This window comes from Cucurbita pepo, chromosome LG07 (genome assembly GCF_002806865.2).
Source record: "Cucurbita pepo subsp. pepo cultivar mu-cu-16 chromosome LG07, ASM280686v2, whole genome shotgun sequence".
NCBI classification, from domain to species: domain Eukaryota; kingdom Viridiplantae; phylum Streptophyta; class Magnoliopsida; order Cucurbitales; family Cucurbitaceae; genus Cucurbita; species Cucurbita pepo.
Genome location: NC_036644.1, coordinates 1732529 through 1749517, shown reverse-complemented (window position 1 = coordinate 1749517; position 16989 = coordinate 1732529). Strand labels below are relative to the sequence as shown.

Below are 16989 nucleotides of genomic sequence, written 5' to 3'. Positions count from 1 at the left end.
AAAGGTTCGGATACACGGCCCAATAATGTCGACTAAGCCCAATGAATCTGAGCCCATTGAATGGGCCGAGCTATTTGGATTCAATTGTAATGGGCCGGTTCAATGTAAGGCCCAATGAGTTGGACTAGTTTCATTTGGATTGATGAAATAAAAATAATTAATTTGCATGTCGAGTTTTAGCCTTTGAATTTAAATTCAAATATATTTATTAAAATTTGTGTTTAATTAGTTCTAAATTTGAAAGTAATTCTACTAAATATAAAATATAATTTTACATTTAACAAATTTATTAATTTCTTACAAATATAATACATTAAATACCTACCATATGTGAAATTATAGTCGAATAATTATATTGGACCCTATCACTATGTAATAATCTACGGCCAGGATTTGAAATTTGGATTCAGCAGTTAAAAACACCTTGTTGGTATAAGTAATGTTTGGATGTGGTCTCGGTTTATTTATATACCCCTCGTTTATTTTGTTGAATTATGAAAGTTCCACATCGGCTAATTTAAGGAATGATCATGAGTTTATCATCAAAGAATACTCTCTCGATTGGGATGAAGCCTTTTGGATAAGCCCAAAGCAAAACCATGAGAGCTTATACTTAAAGTGGACAGTATCATACTATTGTGTAGAGTCGTGTTCATTTAACATGGTATCAAAGTCATGCCCTAAACTTAGTTGTGCCAATAGATTGGTCAACTCCTCGAAGGCATAGTTAAAAAAAATGACTAAGACTCCAAAAGAAAAAAAGAGTCGAGCCTCGATTAAGGGGAGAGGATGATGAAAGTCCCACATCGGCTAATTTAGGGAATGGTCATGGGTTTATAATCAAATAATATCGGCTAATTTAGGGAATGATCATGAGTTTATAATCAAATAATACTATCTCCATTCGGATGAGGCCTTTTGGGAAGCACAAAGTAAAGCCATGAAACCTTATACTCAAGGTGGACAATATCATACCACTGGGGAGAGTCGTCTTCATCTAACATACTTGAGTGTCACACATAGAGTGTATACTAATGTTATGGCTGAAATTCGATCTTACGGACATATCCAATTTGAACGGAAAACCAAATGACAAATAAGGAAGAAAACCCGACACACACAAAACCATACCAAAATTAGAAAGGAATCCGTTATGTTTACTTTTGACTTTTTGAGTCTCGTATCAGTTTGTCATTCATTAGACTAATTATTGATCATCGATTTACTTGTCTATTATAGTAAGAATCAAGAGACGTCCGTTGAATTTCATGAAGATACGATCTTGAATATGATGACAATTTACCATCATACCCTCAGTCATAAAAAAAATAATAATTAAATTATAGATTATTTTTTCCTTTTTAATTTTCATTAATTCACTCAAGTTTATCATAAATAAACTTTAAGCGTCGGTAAAAGTCTTAAATAATAATAATAATAATAATAATAATAATAAAAAGGTTTAAATCAAAATTTAAAAAACACGTGACTTATTAAAAAAACACATAAAAGACATGAAAATTAAAAATTAAATACCAAAGACAAGGTCAAATTTGGTATTCTGCAATTTCTTAACCAAGGTCAGAGTCAGACCAACCAGCAGTCCTGGACCCATGGAAGCAAAATATTAATTTAGAACAATACACGGGGCAGTTTTACAAATTAAAAAAATATAAAGGGCTCTTTCTGCAATTACCACAAAGTTCAAACCCCATTTTGAAAAAATTCAGCAGATTAAGGTAAAGCGAAAGTACGAACTGACCCTTCTTGTTCTGTACCAAGCAGAGCAGAATGAGCCCATAAATCCTTGCGATATACCGAAAATTTGACTGTATTAGAGGGGTAAAACAGTAATTTCAATTATAAAGGCATTATGATATCTGCAAACAACTAGTTTTCTTTCATCCGATGTCTACGGATATCGGCAAAATAATTTTTCAGCTCTCTTGAAATAAAATCAAAAAGCTTCCCAACAAAATTTCGTTTCTGGATTGCAGGTATCCATTTCGATCCTTACTTGAAACATATATATATAAATAATTATAATAATAATACGGCCTTACATTCTATACACTTTGGATGCTGGAATCATCGGCTCTGCTTCTATTCCTTCGCGTAGATTTCCCCTTCTGCAGTTCTTACTAATTTTCTCCTATTTCTGGATTCTTTTGTGGCTTTAGCGAAAAGGGTTCTTGTATTTCGCTTCTGGGTTTGGTGTTTTTGGCCGAGAAGAGCTCGATACGAGCTATAGGAGCTTGTTTTTCAAGAAACTAACAGTTTATTTCGATTTAATCCACTCTTCTGGCAGTGTTTTGATTCGTAATCATGTCTCAGACGAACTGGGAAGCTGATAAAATGTAAGTTTCTTGTGTGTTTTGCTTCATAATCCAGCATTTTTCTACTTGGGGTTCTGTTTTTTTTGTTACTTCACTGGATTTCTTGTCTCATCTCGTTTGATTTGGTTTTGGGGTTCTACAATTTGGATTTTATTGTTCTTTTTAGCATTCTAGCTTCGACATTTCGACCCTGTTTCTTGAAATTTTGCGCGCGAATCTTTGGCATTGGCTTAGTTCATTTTAGGGTTCATGTGTTTCTCCTAGTGACTTGATATCAATTTCACGGATTGTTCTAGTTCTGTTGCCTCTAACTTGGAGTACTGTTGTTGTTGTTGTTGTTGTTCTTGGCGTGCTGCTATGTAACAGGTTAGATGTGTATATTCATGATTATTTGGTGAAAAGAGATTTGAAGGCTACGGCTCAGGCCTTTCAAGCAGAGGGAAAAGTGTCTTCGGACCCTGTTGGTGAGTATTTGTTTGATTTGTTTGGTTTAATATGGAGTGGTATTGTACCGTTTGTTCATGTTAGTGATGAGTTTGGAGTTGTGGGGTTGCAGCTATTGATGCACCGGGAGGGTTTTTGTTCGAGTGGTGGTCGGTATTCTGGGATATATTCATTGCCAGGACTAACGAAAAGCACTCCGATGTTGCTGCATCGTATATCGAGGTTTGTTGAATATGTTGTTTCTGCATTTGATGTTAATCTTTGAATCGTTAGGATTGAGTCTGCCATTATTGTCTTGATCATTGGTGGCGTGATCTGGCTTGACTCCTTTGGAGTCCTCGAACAAAGTACACCCTTGTTCGACATTTGAGTCACTTTTGACTACACCTTCGAGGCTCACAACTTCTTTGTTCGACATTTGAGGATTCTATTGACATGACTAAGTTAAGGGTATGACTCTGATACCCATGTTAGGAATCACGACTCTCCACAATGGTATGATATTGTCCACTTTGAGCATAAACTCTCATGTCTTTGCTTTGGGTTTCCCAAAAGGCATCGTTCCAGTATTCCTTATTTATAAACCCATCATCGTTCCCTAAATTAGTCAACGTGGGACTCCTTCCCAACAATCCTCCACATCATCTACATAAGGGAGCATTATCGTTTTTTTGATGACCAACCCTTTATTCCTAAATCCTTTCCCAATATGATTTTATGTAAAGAATTTGATGTGGCAAGATGTAAAATGTGGAAAAACTAGAGCGTGTGCTGTTTCGGAACGTGTGGATTTTTTCTTTTCTTTTCTTATGAACTTGTGAGGTCTGGCATCAGTTGGGTAGGAGAAGCATTCCTTATAAGGGTGTGGAAACCTCTCCCTAGTGGACGGGTTTTAAAAACCTTGAGGGGAAGTCCGAATGGAAAAGCCCAAAGAGGACAATATCTGCTAGCAATGGGATTGGGCCGTTGCAAATGGTATCAAAGCCAAACACCAGGTGATGTGCCAGTGAGGAGGTTGAGACCCGTATGGGGGTGGGGTAGACACGAGGCGGGGTGCCAACAAGGACATTGGGCTCCAAAGGGGGTGGATTGTGAGATCTCACATTAGTTGGGGAGGAGAACAAAACATTCTTTATAAGGGTGTGAAAACCTCTCTCTAGCAGACGTGTTTTAAAAACCTTGAGGGGAAGCTCGATGGGGAAAACCCAAAGAGGACAATATCTACTAGCGGTGCCATTACAAATGGTATCAGAGCTAGACACCGAGTGATGTGCCAATGAGGAGGCTAAGCCCCAAAGGGGTGTAGACACGAAACGGTGTGCCAGCAAGGACGCTGGGCCCCAAAGTGGGGGTGGATTGTGAGATCCCACATCAATTGGGGTGGAGAACGAAGCATTCTTTATAAGGGTGTGGAAACCTCTCCCTAGCAGACGCGTTTTAAAAACCTTGAGAGGAAGCCCGAAAAGGGAAGCCCAAAGACGACAATATCTACTAGTGGTGGGTTTGGGCCACTACCGAACTTCTCTAGCGAAATGGACCTAGCTGTTGTATATGTTTTATTTCAATTGTTGGTGACCCTGAATTTGAAATCTTTATAGATGCAATTTATCGAGGATGTCCTAAAACAATCTCGAGTTATTTGAGACTAAAAAAGCCATTAAAATGTGCCCTCAAGACATTAATTTTCGTGCAAAAGAAACTCATGGTCTATTACTTTCTAGACGCAATTAATAAAAGCAAGAGAGCAGCAACAGCATCAACAGCATCAACAACACCAGCAACAGCAGCAGCAGCCGCCACAGGCACAACAACAGCAACCACAACATATGCAGATGCTTCTGATGCAGAGACATGCCCAACAGCAACAGCAGCAACAGCAACAGCAGCAACAGCAGCAACAGCAACAGCAGCAACAGCAGTCACAGCAGCAGCAGCAGCAAACGCAGCAACAGCAACAGCCACGAAGAGATGGAGCTCAACTCTTAAATGGATCTTCAAATGGTTTCGTTGGAAATGATCCACTTATGCGCCAGAATCCTGGATCCGTAAATGCATTAGCTACAAAAATGTATGAGGATCGATTAAAACTACCCCTTCAGAGGGATTCTCTAGACGAGGCGGCTATGAAAGTAGGTATACTGGTTAGGTTTTTTGACCCGCATACGTTCTTATTACTTTTTAAAATTCTTCTTCTGTCATCTTGCAGCAAAGATATGGGGAAAATGTTGGGCAGCTGTTGGACCCGAATCATGCTTCAATTCTGAAGTCAGCTGCAGCAACCAGCCAGTCCTCAGGGTGCGTTTCTCGTATATATTGTTACTAAACTTGTGAGGCACTATCGAAGAACGTTGTATTGGATGCCAATGTGCTACCTTACTTGCGTTATCGTTCTAATTACAGGCAAGTGTTACACAGTACTGCCGGGGGAATGTCTCCTCAAGTTCAGTCTAGGAGCCAGCAATTGGCAGGTTCCGCACCGGTATGGTAACACTGTTATGTTCATCCCATAATACATTCTTTCCCTTTTCCCTAAATTCCCTTTTTTTTCCTAAAAAACTTTTTGATGCAGGATATAAAGAGCGAGATCAACGCAGGTTTGAATCCTAGAGCTGCCGGTCCGGAGGGATCATTGATGGGCATTCCTGGTACTGCTAAATTATTGATGTTTTGAGACCTCTCGTGGCATTATATTTTGATTTGAACGCTTAAACCGTGTTTAAATCGCTCAATCTTCGTTTACTAGATCAAGGACGTGTCTCACATGTTAAATGAAAATATCTTTCAGGATCAAATCATGGTGGCAATAATTTGACCTTAAAGGGATGGCCTCTCACGGTAGGTTTTTAATGACTGATTCTCTTCATTTCTGTAATAAAATTTCAATGTAAAATGTACAGATCCAAGTCGANTGTTTTTTTTTTTTTTTTTTTCATTCGATCTTTACGTTTCTTTTGCAGGGGCTAGAGCAGCTCCGTTCCGGGATCCTTCAGCAACAAAAATCTTTCATACAGGCACCTCAGCAATTTCCTCAGCTTCAGATGTTGACACCGCAACACCAACAACTCATGCTCGCTCAGCAGAATTTAACGTCACCTTCTGTTAACGACGATGGTAGAAGATTGAGAATGCTTTTGAACAGTCGAATTTCTAAAGACGGGCTTTCGAATTCTGTTGGTGATGTTGTTCAAAACGTTGGATCTCCTCTTCAAACTGGCAGTCCGCTTTTGCAACGTGGAGACAACACAGAGATGATGCTTAAGGTGTTACGTTTTTTATGGATGGTTTCGGTTTTTGTTCTTATGCTTGGATATTATGTTTTAGAGCACACTATGGATTCTGTGGACCATGGTCCAGTTTTCTAAGCATGTCTTGTTTTCCTTAGATAAAAATAGCTCAATTACAGCACCAACAACAGCACCAACAAAATAATAGTCAGCAACAGCAGCAACAGCAGCAGCAGCAGCTTCAGCAGCATGCGCTTTCTAATCCACAATCACAGAGCTCAAACCACAATTTGCATCAGCAAGAAAAAATCGGGGGTGCTGGCAGTGTCACGATGGATGGTAGCATGTCGAACTCATTTCGTGGAAATGATCAGGTCTAATAGAACGTTCCAAGTACAAAAAAATGTTTCCTGTGTTTCTTGGTAAGCTTTTAAATGTTCAATTATTTGGCGTTTCATTTCAGGTTTCAAAAAGTCAGACCGGGAGAAAGAGGAAGCAGCCAGTATCATCTTCGGGTCCAGCAAATAGCTCAGGGACAGCGAATACAGCAGGGCCGTCCCCAAGTTCCGCTCCTTCAACGCCCTCGACTCACACTCCTGGAGATGCAATCTCAATGCCTGCTTTGCCTCACAGTGGTAGTTCATCTAAACCTTTGATTATGTTCAACAGTGATGGTACTGGAACTTTTACATCTCCCTCAAATCAGTTGGTAGGTGGAGCTCGGTAGTTGTTTCTATGAAAGGAATTATAAATAATTCCTTCTGCACTTGCTCATTGGCATTCCATTTTGGCAGTGGGATGATAAAGAACTTGAATTGCAGGCTGATATGGATCGCTTCGTGGAGGACGGGTCTCTTGATGATAATGTCGAGTCTTTTTTATCCCATGATGATACGGACCCGAGAGATCCCGTAGGCCGCTGTATGGATGGCAGCACAGGTGCTCTAAATGCTATACTTTTTCTTTCTACTTGTTCTTGTGCTAGGATGGGTGATATCCCACATTGGTTGGGGGGAGAACGAAACGCCCTTTATAAGGGTGTGGAAACCTTTCCTTCGCAGATACGTTTTAAAAATCTTGAGGGTAAGCCCAAAGAGGACAATATCTGCTAACGGTGGGCCTTAGCCGTTACAATGGTATCAGAGCCAGACACCAGACGATGTGCCAGCGAGGAAACTGTTCCCGAAGGGGGGTAGACACGAGGCGGTGTGCCAGTAAGGACGCTGGGCTTCGAAGGGGGTGGATTTGGTGGGGGTCCCACATCGATTGGAGAAAGAAACGAGTGTCAGCGAGGATGCTGGGCCCTGAAGGGGGGTGGATTGTGATGTCCCACTTTGGTTGGGAAGGAGAACGAAACACCATTTATAAGGGTGTGGAAACCTTTTCCTAACAGACGCGTTTTAAAAACCTTGAGGGTAAGCCTGAAAGGGAAAGCCCAAATAGGACAATATCTGCTAGCGGTGGGCCTGGGTCATTACAATAGGTCTCTTGAAAATTGTTTTTAGGCATGATTTGCTATTGTGTATGTTATCTTTAAGGAATGAATTGAACCTTCAGGATTCACGTTTACCGAGGTGAATTCTGTTCGAGCAAGCTCGAGCAAAGTCACCTCGTGCCACTTTTCATCTGATGGAAAATTGCTTGCTAGTGGCGGCCACGATAAAAAGGTGAGAATCCAATGTCGATGAGACCGTATTATAAATCAAGAACGTTAAATTTCGAAATAGTGCATGTAAGATTGCGAAATCCTGTTCTTGGTTGCAGCATTGGTCATTGCCTGGATGTATTTGACAGTTTTTTTCCCTGGGGGTTTATGATGATGGTTGTGCAGGCTGTATTATGGTACACGGAAAATTTGAAGCCGAAAACGTCACTTGAAGAACATGGTTCTATGATCACCGATGTTCGTTTCAGTCCTAGCATGCCCCGTCTAGCTACATCTTCATTTGACCGAATTGTCCGGGTTTGGGATGCCGACAATGTTAGTCTCTATGTCTTTGATTTAACTCGAATCTTTATTCCTTAATTACTGTTCTTGCATCGATGCCATACACCGATTTATAGACTATGTTGCTGTATCTCAATCCATACTTCAATCTGCAGCCATGTTATACTCTACGTAGCTTTACGGGACATTCGACTTCTGTTATGTCTTTGGACTTCCATCCAAAGAAGGATGACCTTATCGGCTCTTGCGATGGCGACGGTGAAATTCGATACTGGAATATCACTAATGGCAGTTGTGCAGCAGTATTCAAGGTATCTTAGCTTTTCTCCATGCTCGTTTTTACTCGAGGTTTGGAAAGTGGTAGCATTTGTATATAGGCTTTGTACATAGGTTCTAAATCACTTGTGTAAATTAGGGCGGTACAGGCCAGCTGAGATTTCAACCTCGTCTTGGAAGGTACTTGGGTGCGGCTATAGATAATGTCGTGTCCATTTTTGATGTCGAGACGCAAGCTCGTCTGCATACGTTACAGGTTGGTTTATCTCTGAAGTGGTTGTTGGGTTATGGAGCCGCTGCTTATTTATAGATATAGCTTATTCAATTGTTAGNTATAGATAATGTCGTGTCCATTTTTGATGTCGAGACGCAAGCACGTCTGCATACGTTACAGGTTGGTTTATGTCTGAAGTGGTTGTTGGGTCATGGAGTCAGTTGCTTATTTATAGCTTATTCAATTGTTATACAGACCGAAACTATACGTGGTAAATGGTTATCTGATAAAGCTATATATAGTAAACTGAGTATATACCCATGCCTTCTCTGTATTCTCTCTTAGTTGCATACGTTACAGGTTTTTATCTCTTTGCATTTTCTCTCTCCTGTTCTTTGTGTTCATCTAGATCGAGTGTGTGCGTTGTTGTGCGATCCTAACAGTGGTATTACCTGCCAAAGAAATGTCATATGCTATTGTTTATTGATGTGCTACTATTCATCGAATTGACTTACCTGAACGTGTGCTTTCAAGTATAGGGCCATACGAAAACGATTAATTCTCTTTGTTGGGATCCTTCTGGAGAGTTTTTGGCATCCGTTAGTGAGGATTCCGTTCGAGTATGGTCGCTTGCTTCCGGGAGCGAGGGCGAATCCATTCACGAGTTGAGCATTAACGGGAATAAGTTCCACTCTTGTGTTTTCCATCCCACCTTTTCTACTTTACTGGTCATTGGATGTTATCAGGCAAGTCGTCTTCTCTAAACACGTTTTCTTGTAGACAGTGAACGTCATTGTTGGTTATTCGCTCCTCACCTCTGTTTTTGTCTCGACTGTTGCAGTCATTAGAGTTTTGGAACACGAGCGAGAACAAGACGATGACACTGTCAGCTCATGAAGGTCTAATATCTGCCTTAGCAGTGTCCACCGCGTCGGGTCTAGTTGCTTCGGCCAGCCACGATAAGTTCATCAAGCTATGGAAGTAGAACAAAGAACACACACACAGAAAAACAGTGACAAAAGGTAACCCACACTACTTGAATGGAAAGCCAAGGAAGTGGTCTGGTTCTGGTTTGTTTTGGTCCATAGCTTTGTGTTCTTTTCTTAGACTTTTAACTCTTTTTGTCTTGCATATCAGTATGACCCCAAATTCTGACAAAACTATGCCTGTAATTGGTACTCAATCATGGTAGAATGTATACTATTACTCTTCCCTTTGCCTTCTTCTCTTATGCCTTTTGTTTTACCTTCAAATCCAAAAGAAATAGGTCCAGCCCCGCCTAGATCTATCACGAGTAGATATTGTCCTCTTTGAGCTTTCCTTTCGGGCTTCCCCTCAAAGCTTTAAAACGCGTCTGCTAGGGGAAGGTTTTCACACCCTTATAAATGGTGTTTTGTTCTCTTCCTCACAATCCACCCCCCTTCGGGGCCCAGTAAGTGGCCAACGTCCTTACTGGTACACTGCCTTGTGTCTATCCCCCTTCGAAAAACAGTGAGAAGGCTGACACATCGTTCGGTGTCTGACTCTAATACCATTTGTAACGGCCAATCGATATGGGACCGGGACATCACAATTGATGTCCTACACTCGAGAACAATATGGCTTAAAGTTAGTACCCCCCACACCCACCATTTTAATCTCTTTTTCTTGTTTACCCATCTCCCAAATTCACTTGTTTTAATGATTCGAATCATTGATCTCTTGATTGGTCTGCGAGGAGAAGGTTTTTACACTCTTATAAATGGTGTTTTGTTCTTCTCCCCAATCAATGTACGATATCATAATCCACCCCCCCTTCGAGGCCCAATAAGAGGTCCATCGTTCTTACTGACGTACTGCCTTGTGTCACCCCCTTCGGGGAACAGCTAGAAGGCTGGCACATCGTTCGGTGTCTGGCTTTGATACCATTTCTAACGGCCAATCGATGTGGGACCGAGACATCACAATTGACGTCCTACACTCAAAGAACAATATGGCTTAAAGTTAGTACCCCACACCCACCATTTTAATCTCTTTTTCTTGTTGACCCATCCCCCAAATTCACTTGTTTTAATGATTCAAATAAGTGATCTCTCGATTGGATTCTCTGGGGCGATGTTATAGTCTTAACCAATTGAATTATGTTGGGTTGATGGTATAAATCTGCATCGAGGTGACACGGTTTCTCATTATATGAATATCGAAAAGCCAATTTGAACATAGTTTAACTGATTAAGACATACAGTATGACTTAAAGATTGAAGGTTCAAATTTCATTCTTACCAGTTAAGTTTAAAATTTTTATTTGCAACCGTTACGAGTGTAAGTGGAGATTCAAATTTTTAATGTTTTATTACATAATATATGACTTAACTTGAATTAGGATCGATTTAAATATTAATTAAGTTAAATAAGATTGAAGGAAAAGATTCCAATTTATTTTTTGCAATTAAATTTCTTTTTCATTTATTTATTTGGGATTATTTAAAATAATGTATTATATTTAAAATTATTTTTTAAATATAAATTAAAAAATACGGTTAATAACGTGATTATATATTTATATTTATAACGAGAATTGAATGGTTGAATTAAAAAAAAATGATTAATCAAATAAAATTTATCAGAGCACTTAATTCTTAAATGGGCCGAAATGGCCCAAAATTCAATCACGGCCCAGCTTACAGTCATGGTGTTCCGATCCATAGCTTTTCCCGCCTCACTTTGTCCGGAAGGCCGCAGCGCGGAGATGTACGGGAAGAAGCGGTTTCTCTTCTAAGCAATTCATTGAAAATTAGCTGCTAATCGGAGTTACGTTTCCCGGCGATGTCGAACCTTTTGCTGTTCGATCGGTTTTCGTCAATGCTCGGAATTCCATGATTGCTTCGTCGCATAAGCTGGATTCCGGCATTTTCTGGTGCATCAGACCATAACAGGTGTGGATAATCAATTTGATGTCGCCGCTCTTCCTTTCCATGAAAAAAGAGAGAGAAGAAGCATTTTGATAAGTTTCTCGAATAAGAAACTAAGTGTTAGTATCCATTTTACACAATTGAAATAAGTTTCAGATTGATCTGAGGATGACTTCCTTATGATTGTAATACATGTATAATTGCAGCGTCGTCTTGCGAGCAAGAGCTTTGGACTCTGAGATCTTATTTTCCTTTATGCAGTGGAGCGCCATCCTCATAGATCCATGTAATCTTTGTATGATATCAGTTGTGATGGTTAGGTTAGGTAAATAATTATGATGTGTTTGTAGTTTGTTGTCTGATTTCATACCGCTGTTGTGCTCATTTACTGAAAATTGTAGAGTACTTGCAATGAGCGCTTGATTGAGGACAGCGAGTTACGGCCAGTGTGGTGGATTTTGAAAATGGAGTTTCAATCGAGTTACTAGAGGAGGAGAACTTGGATGAACTGGTCAGTGTTCTTCTTCTTTTTCTTTTTGGTTTTTCAATTTACTTTGAAGTTTATGTTAGGATCTATCATGGCGTTAGTTCACATCTCAGAGTACTGTTAAGATCACCAGAAAATTTGTTATAGAATATAGTTTATCTAACATAATCATCAGCGCATCATTCTCTTCGGGACAAAATCACCTGATGAACTTCTTTTTCTTGTTGAATAGTATTTGCCTTCCTGTATTTCATTTTCAGTCCTTGAAATTCTCTGAACTGCCCCGCTATACAATTTTTAACTGGTTTTCTGTTCCTCCTAGGGGGCTGATGATTTTGTTATTTTCTCTGTTTTAATTGAAGAGTGGTAGTGACTGCAGCATCTCTTGGAAAAATATCTTGAACATTTTCAGGGTTCTTGAAGTATATTTCTCCATTTAAATCAGCAGNTCTTGAAGTATATTTCTCCATTTAAGTCAGCAGAACATTTTTGTATTACCAATCTAGGGAATTCTTTTTTTTTTTTTGTTTCTCTCTCTGTTCATAACGGGTCATATAGTAGCAAGTATATAGCTCTTGTTTTCAAAATATTAGTACCTGAAATGGAACAACATTCAGTTTAGATTATTGCACATCCATATCTTTTTATTTGCATATGGTGTCTCTGATCAACAATTTACCTCGTTGGCTTGACTAGTGTAAAAATTTCAAAATTCTGTGATGGAGGCGCGGGCAAGGTTTTATTTGCAGAAGAATGGAATTTTATGTTTAATTAAACATATGTCAGAAATTGATACTACAAGGGGTTTGGTTTGAAATTGCAGTGTTTAGAAAGGTTCCTTTTGATTTGTATTCCACATAATAATGTTTAACTGCATAATCAATAATAAGGATTATTGGGAGTGAAGAATTGTGAGCCTCGAAGGTGTAGTCAAAAGTGACTAAAGTTTCGAACAAAGGGTGTACTTTGTTCGAGGGCTCCAAAGAAAGGAGTCGAGCCTCGATTAAGGAGAGGCTATTCGAGAGCTTCATAAGCCTCAGGGAGGATTATAGTGTACTTTGTTCGAGGGGAGTATTGTTGAGGATTATTGGGAGTGAGTCCCACATTGGTTAGTTTAGTGGAAGATCATGGGTTTATAAGTGAGGAATACTATCTCCATTGGTACGAGGCCTTTTGGGGAAGCCCGAAGCAAAGCCATAAGAGCTTATGCTCAAAGTGGACAATATCATACCATTATGGAGATCCGTGATTCCTAACAAAATATATTTATATATATATATATATAACTCATCTTTTTGTGTTTCTGATGGATGGAAATATGCAACTTATTGTTGAGGATTGTTGGTGGGTAACTCATATCGGCTAATTAAGGGGATGATCATGGATTTATAATTAAGGAATACATCTTCATTGGTACGAGGTCTTTTGGGAAAATCAAAAGCAAAGCCACGAGAGCTTATGCTCAAAATGGACAATATCATATCATCATGGATAGTCGTGGTTCCTAACACTTATCTTTTTGTGTTTCTTGCTTGAAATTGTAGTCATTGGGAAGGTTCCTTTTCATCTGTATTCTACCTAGTAATTTTTAATTGCATAATCACCTGTATATATGTACTACTTATATTTTTTGTGTTTCTGTTAAACGGAAACATTTTGTTCTATTATCTGTTTGGTTTCAAATGCACCTTGGTTTGTTTCAGGATCGTGGAAAGCAGGAATCTGAATTCCTATCTATTTATAATGTGAAGCGTATGAAGCTGCAAGATGAGATTATTGAGGTGGAAGGAAGATTGATAGGAGACCATGATAGCTCAAGCTTCTCAGATAGCTTAGATAATTTGATTGGTGAATCTCAGAAGGAATTGAATTCAGTGAAGAAGGTAAACCTTTTTTATACCCAAAGCATTTTTCTATTGTGTTCTCCTTTTTACACTGAAGATTTCAAAACTAAGGCTTGAAGCCATTCCATGTCATGATATTGATATCAAAGCACAAAATTATCTTTTTTGGTTTTTTCTTTCAAGATTTCCCTCAAGATTTTTAAAACACGTTTGATAGGGAGAGGTTTCCATACCCCTATAAAAAATGCTTCGTTTCCCTCTCCAATCGCTGTAGGAACTCACAATCCAACTCCTTTGGCGCCCAGCGTCCCCTTTCAGGGCCCAACGTCCTCACTGTCTTCATTTTCCTCCCCAACCAATGTGGGATCTCACACATCATTGGATCTACCTTATCTTATCTTTTTTTATCGTAGGCACTTGCATCTAGATTGAGGGACGCGTTAGCATTAAAGAGGCTCTTGATGACGTGCCAACCCAAACTGAACTCATCCGGTTTGTTGTTTTCTTATTAGCCTTCCTGTTTTCCTTCCTAAAAATGATATTTCTTGTCCATTGCATGATTGCTTCGTCATCATTTTTTCTTGTTGTCACTTTTTCTCCGTGATAATTATTTGTAACTGCCCAAGCCCACCGCTAGTAAATATTGTCGTCTTTTAAATTTTTTTTTCCAAGTTTCCCTTCAAAATTTTTAAAATGCATCCACTTGGGAAAGGTTTCCACACCTTTATAAAGAATGTTTGGTTCCCTTCTCCAACCAATGTGGGATTTCAGAATCTACCCCCATTGGGGACCAGCATCTTCGCTGGCACACCGCCTAGTGTTTGGCTCTGATAAGATTTGTAACAGTCCAAGCCCACTGCTAGCAGAAAATGTCTTTTTTGGATTTTGCATTTCGGGCTTCCACTCAAAGTTTTTAAAACACGTCCATTAGGGAGAAGTTTTCACACTCTTATAAAGAATGTTTTGTTCTTCTCTCCAACCGATGTAAGATCTCACATAATTTGAATTCCTTAGTTGTCTTGGACACATACAGTTATCTGAGCTGCTGCAGCTGATATTATGTTTAAGAGTGTAGGACCTCTGTCTAATGAAGTTTTTGTGTCCTTTTTGGAAAACCTTTAGGTCCTGACGAAGAAAATTAAATAAAGGATAATAAGGGCTTAGTATGAAAAGACTATTTAACCAGGAGTGAGGGATGGAACCTTCTGCCTTAGAAAGGGTAATAAATGTCTAATCTTTAGCAGTATACTCAACTCAAATTAACAGGTAGAAAAGTCGATGATTGAGGAAAGTAAAGTCGGCAAATGTGAAAGTATAGAGACTAAATTATCATTAGGACTAAACTATTATTTTCGGTATCTGATGTAAAAGTTTGGATTATAAACCTTCCCGCTCTATTTTAGCTTTGTTTTTGTTCCATTCGTGTGTGGCCCTCAGACAAAAAAAACCTGTTTAGATATCTCAACAAACTCATGGAGATTTCTTAGCTCGAGAATAATCTCTCAAATACTAATGCTATGTTGTAAGATGCTCAATTTTTTCTTTCCGTTATCGATTCCTTTGATAGAATTTGCAAATCAAATCGTAAAGAAGCTAGGTTTCCAAACTATTACATAGCTGTGTGATCATCAAATTTGAGGATCAATTAAAAACAAACCCTTATAAATGTAACTAATTCTTTGGAAACCCTTTTGAAAATGAAGACAAAAGGGGTTTGAGTGATCATATTTTGATGGTAGAAAGTCCCTCCCCATTGTTTTTGGCCTTCATGGTGAAATATTCTTTCACACTCACACACCGATAGAGAGGAGTTTGTGGTGATTCACTCAATGCCTTGCAATGAGGTGTAATATATAAATAAGGTGGTGGATAATAGAAATATGCCAATGAAAATCTATGCACCTTCTTCCCTTGTATCGTAACCCGATGAAGAATGCTCCGAAACCGCCCGTTCGACATAATGTGGAGAAGGTCGCCAACGTTGACAACGAAAGAACCTCTCATCGGAGACAACGGAATCCAGCCTGCTTTGTCTTTGAAGATTTGGAGGCCGTCATTGCATGCCTGGTGAACGATGGTGAAGAGGGAGGTGTCGGTGTGGGCAGCAAGGCCCATGACTTGGTCTGGATCAGGGCACGGTGGATACGAGTTCAGTTGGAGGGCGGTGTAGGACTTACCCGAGTAAAAAAAAAAAAAAAAAAAAAAAGTAATGAGCAGGATAAAAATAGTTCGACGTATATTCAATAAAAGATAATATGAGTTTATGTAATTAATTAGATTTTTGTGATAAACAATACCGAGAGTTTCACTTCTAGTACGAATATTTTAATGATGGTGTATAGAAATATATTTTAATCTCAAATTTAGTTTAAACTACGAAAATATTTGAACGGGTAAGTGGTAAGCCCTAATTTATATGCATAGAGTGGTAAACTCTAATTGTGTACGTGCATGAAAGTGCATGGATTTACCAAAACCGTTTAGAGTCAGATGGCCAAAGCTTCTTAGCATCATCGGCTGGAGAACCCAAGATGGTGAATCCTTCATGCCACATACATTTCGAATGATACTTCGATATTACGGCCGTGCCGTAGCCAGTGACACGGTCAGCAGACCGTAATGTCTTCATCTTCTCTTTCGCCGGTAAAGTGAACAGACGTCGAGCCTCCTCCTCCATCTTAGCTATTAGGGTTTTGGAGATACCATGGTTAGTCAACTGAAACATTCCCCATTGCTCACAGGCCCTCCCTAGGAGCTCTGATGCCCCGTCGTTGAGAAGATCAATCGATGGAAGCAAAATCTTTTTGTCCAAGTCGATGACCGACGATAACTCATCGGAGTCCGGCCACAAGTGAGATTCAGGGACGGTTTGAACTGAATTGAAGTCGAGAGGAAGAAACTCTTGATCTGCCATAGTTATGGCATAAATTCAAAGCAATTTTCTTTTGCTGATATTTAAAATACTAACATTTTCTTAGTACAAAGAACTTGCAAAAGAAATCCATTTATGGAAGAATAGTTTACCATATATATTATATTTGATATTTAATTATAAGTCAAATACTTAGATATTTGCCTTATTATCCGTAATATTTTATAATATTTTATTATAAAGCAAATACCTAGATATTTGTCTAGTTATCGGAGGTATCTTTAGAGATATCTTTCCATATATTGTTCTTTCCATTTATGACTATTTTCATATATTGTAATTTATTTGATTCATAGAACTTTCACCAACCATTTAACATTCTCAATATGCCATTTAAGTACGGTGGATTAAATAAATATGCCAAGTTGAAGATGGAGGGAAAATTAATGTTAG

General features: G+C 39.0%; 3 protein-coding genes and 1 long non-coding RNA gene across 5 annotated transcripts in view; 3 read left to right on the top strand and 1 right to left on the bottom strand.

Annotated features, from left to right (window-relative positions):
• LOC111798756 (E3 ubiquitin-protein ligase At1g63170-like) overlaps positions 1–2274 on the top strand; it is a 6782-nt gene extending 4508 nt beyond the window's left edge. Inside the window, exon 6 of the mRNA XM_023682083.1 lies at positions 2181–2274. Coding sequence (XP_023537851.1) covers positions 2181–2274 — 94 coding nt within the window. The remainder of the gene's footprint in view (positions 1–2180) is intronic.
• On the top strand, positions 1906–9665 carry LOC111798949 (transcriptional corepressor LEUNIG-like). Of its 2 annotated transcripts, none has more exons than XM_023682304.1 (19): positions 1906–1997; positions 2309–2357; positions 2703–2800; positions 2893–3002; positions 4502–4909; positions 4987–5075; positions 5181–5259; positions 5350–5425; positions 5566–5615; positions 5738–6040; positions 6163–6378; positions 6468–6713; positions 6826–6943; positions 7562–7671; positions 7836–7985; positions 8108–8263; positions 8368–8484; positions 8982–9188; positions 9284–9665. In XM_023682304.1, the coding sequence occupies exons 2-19, from the start codon at positions 2326–2328 to the stop codon at positions 9425–9427; spliced, it is 2709 nt and encodes a 902-aa protein (XP_023538072.1). In that variant the 5' UTR covers positions 1906–1997; positions 2309–2325; the 3' UTR covers positions 9428–9665. The 2 variants fall into 2 exon arrangements, with proteins under 2 accessions (XP_023538072.1, XP_023538071.1); XM_023682303.1 differs by having other exon boundaries at positions 6799–6943.
• A 1485-nt stretch (positions 9666–11150) lies between these two features.
• LOC111799107 lies at positions 11151–14356 on the top strand. Its single transcript, XR_002815768.1, has 5 exons — positions 11151–11452; positions 11540–11658; positions 11735–11844; positions 13524–13703; positions 14078–14356. It is a non-coding gene; the product is annotated as an uncharacterized LOC111799107 (long non-coding RNA).
• Positions 14357–16131: 1775 nt separating this feature from the next.
• Positions 16132–16578, bottom strand: LOC111798755 (gibberellin 3-beta-dioxygenase 1-like). Its single transcript, XM_023682082.1, has one exon. It carries the CDS (start codon positions 16576–16578, stop codon positions 16132–16134), a length of 447 nt encoding a protein of 148 aa, XP_023537850.1.
• Positions 16579–16989: the final 411 nt, after the last annotated feature.

What these genes read in the sequence shown, in the direction of transcription:
- LOC111798949 (XM_023682303.1), top strand. Translation starts at nt 2,326, where the DNA reads ATGTCTCAGACGAACTGGGAAGCTGATAAAAT. An exon ending in AGTGTCTTCGGACCCTGTTG is followed by an intron (nt 2,801 to 2,892) that starts GTGAGTATTTGT and finishes GTGGGGTTGCAG; the next exon opens with CTATTGATGCACCGGGAGGG. An exon ending in TGGTCATTGGATGTTATCAG is followed by an intron (nt 9,189 to 9,283) that starts GCAAGTCGTCTT and finishes CGACTGTTGCAG; the next exon opens with TCATTAGAGTTTTGGAACAC.
- LOC111798755 (XM_023682082.1), bottom strand. Translation starts at nt 16,578, where the DNA reads ATGGCAGATCAAGAGTTTCTTCCTCTCGACTTCAATTCAGTTCAAACC.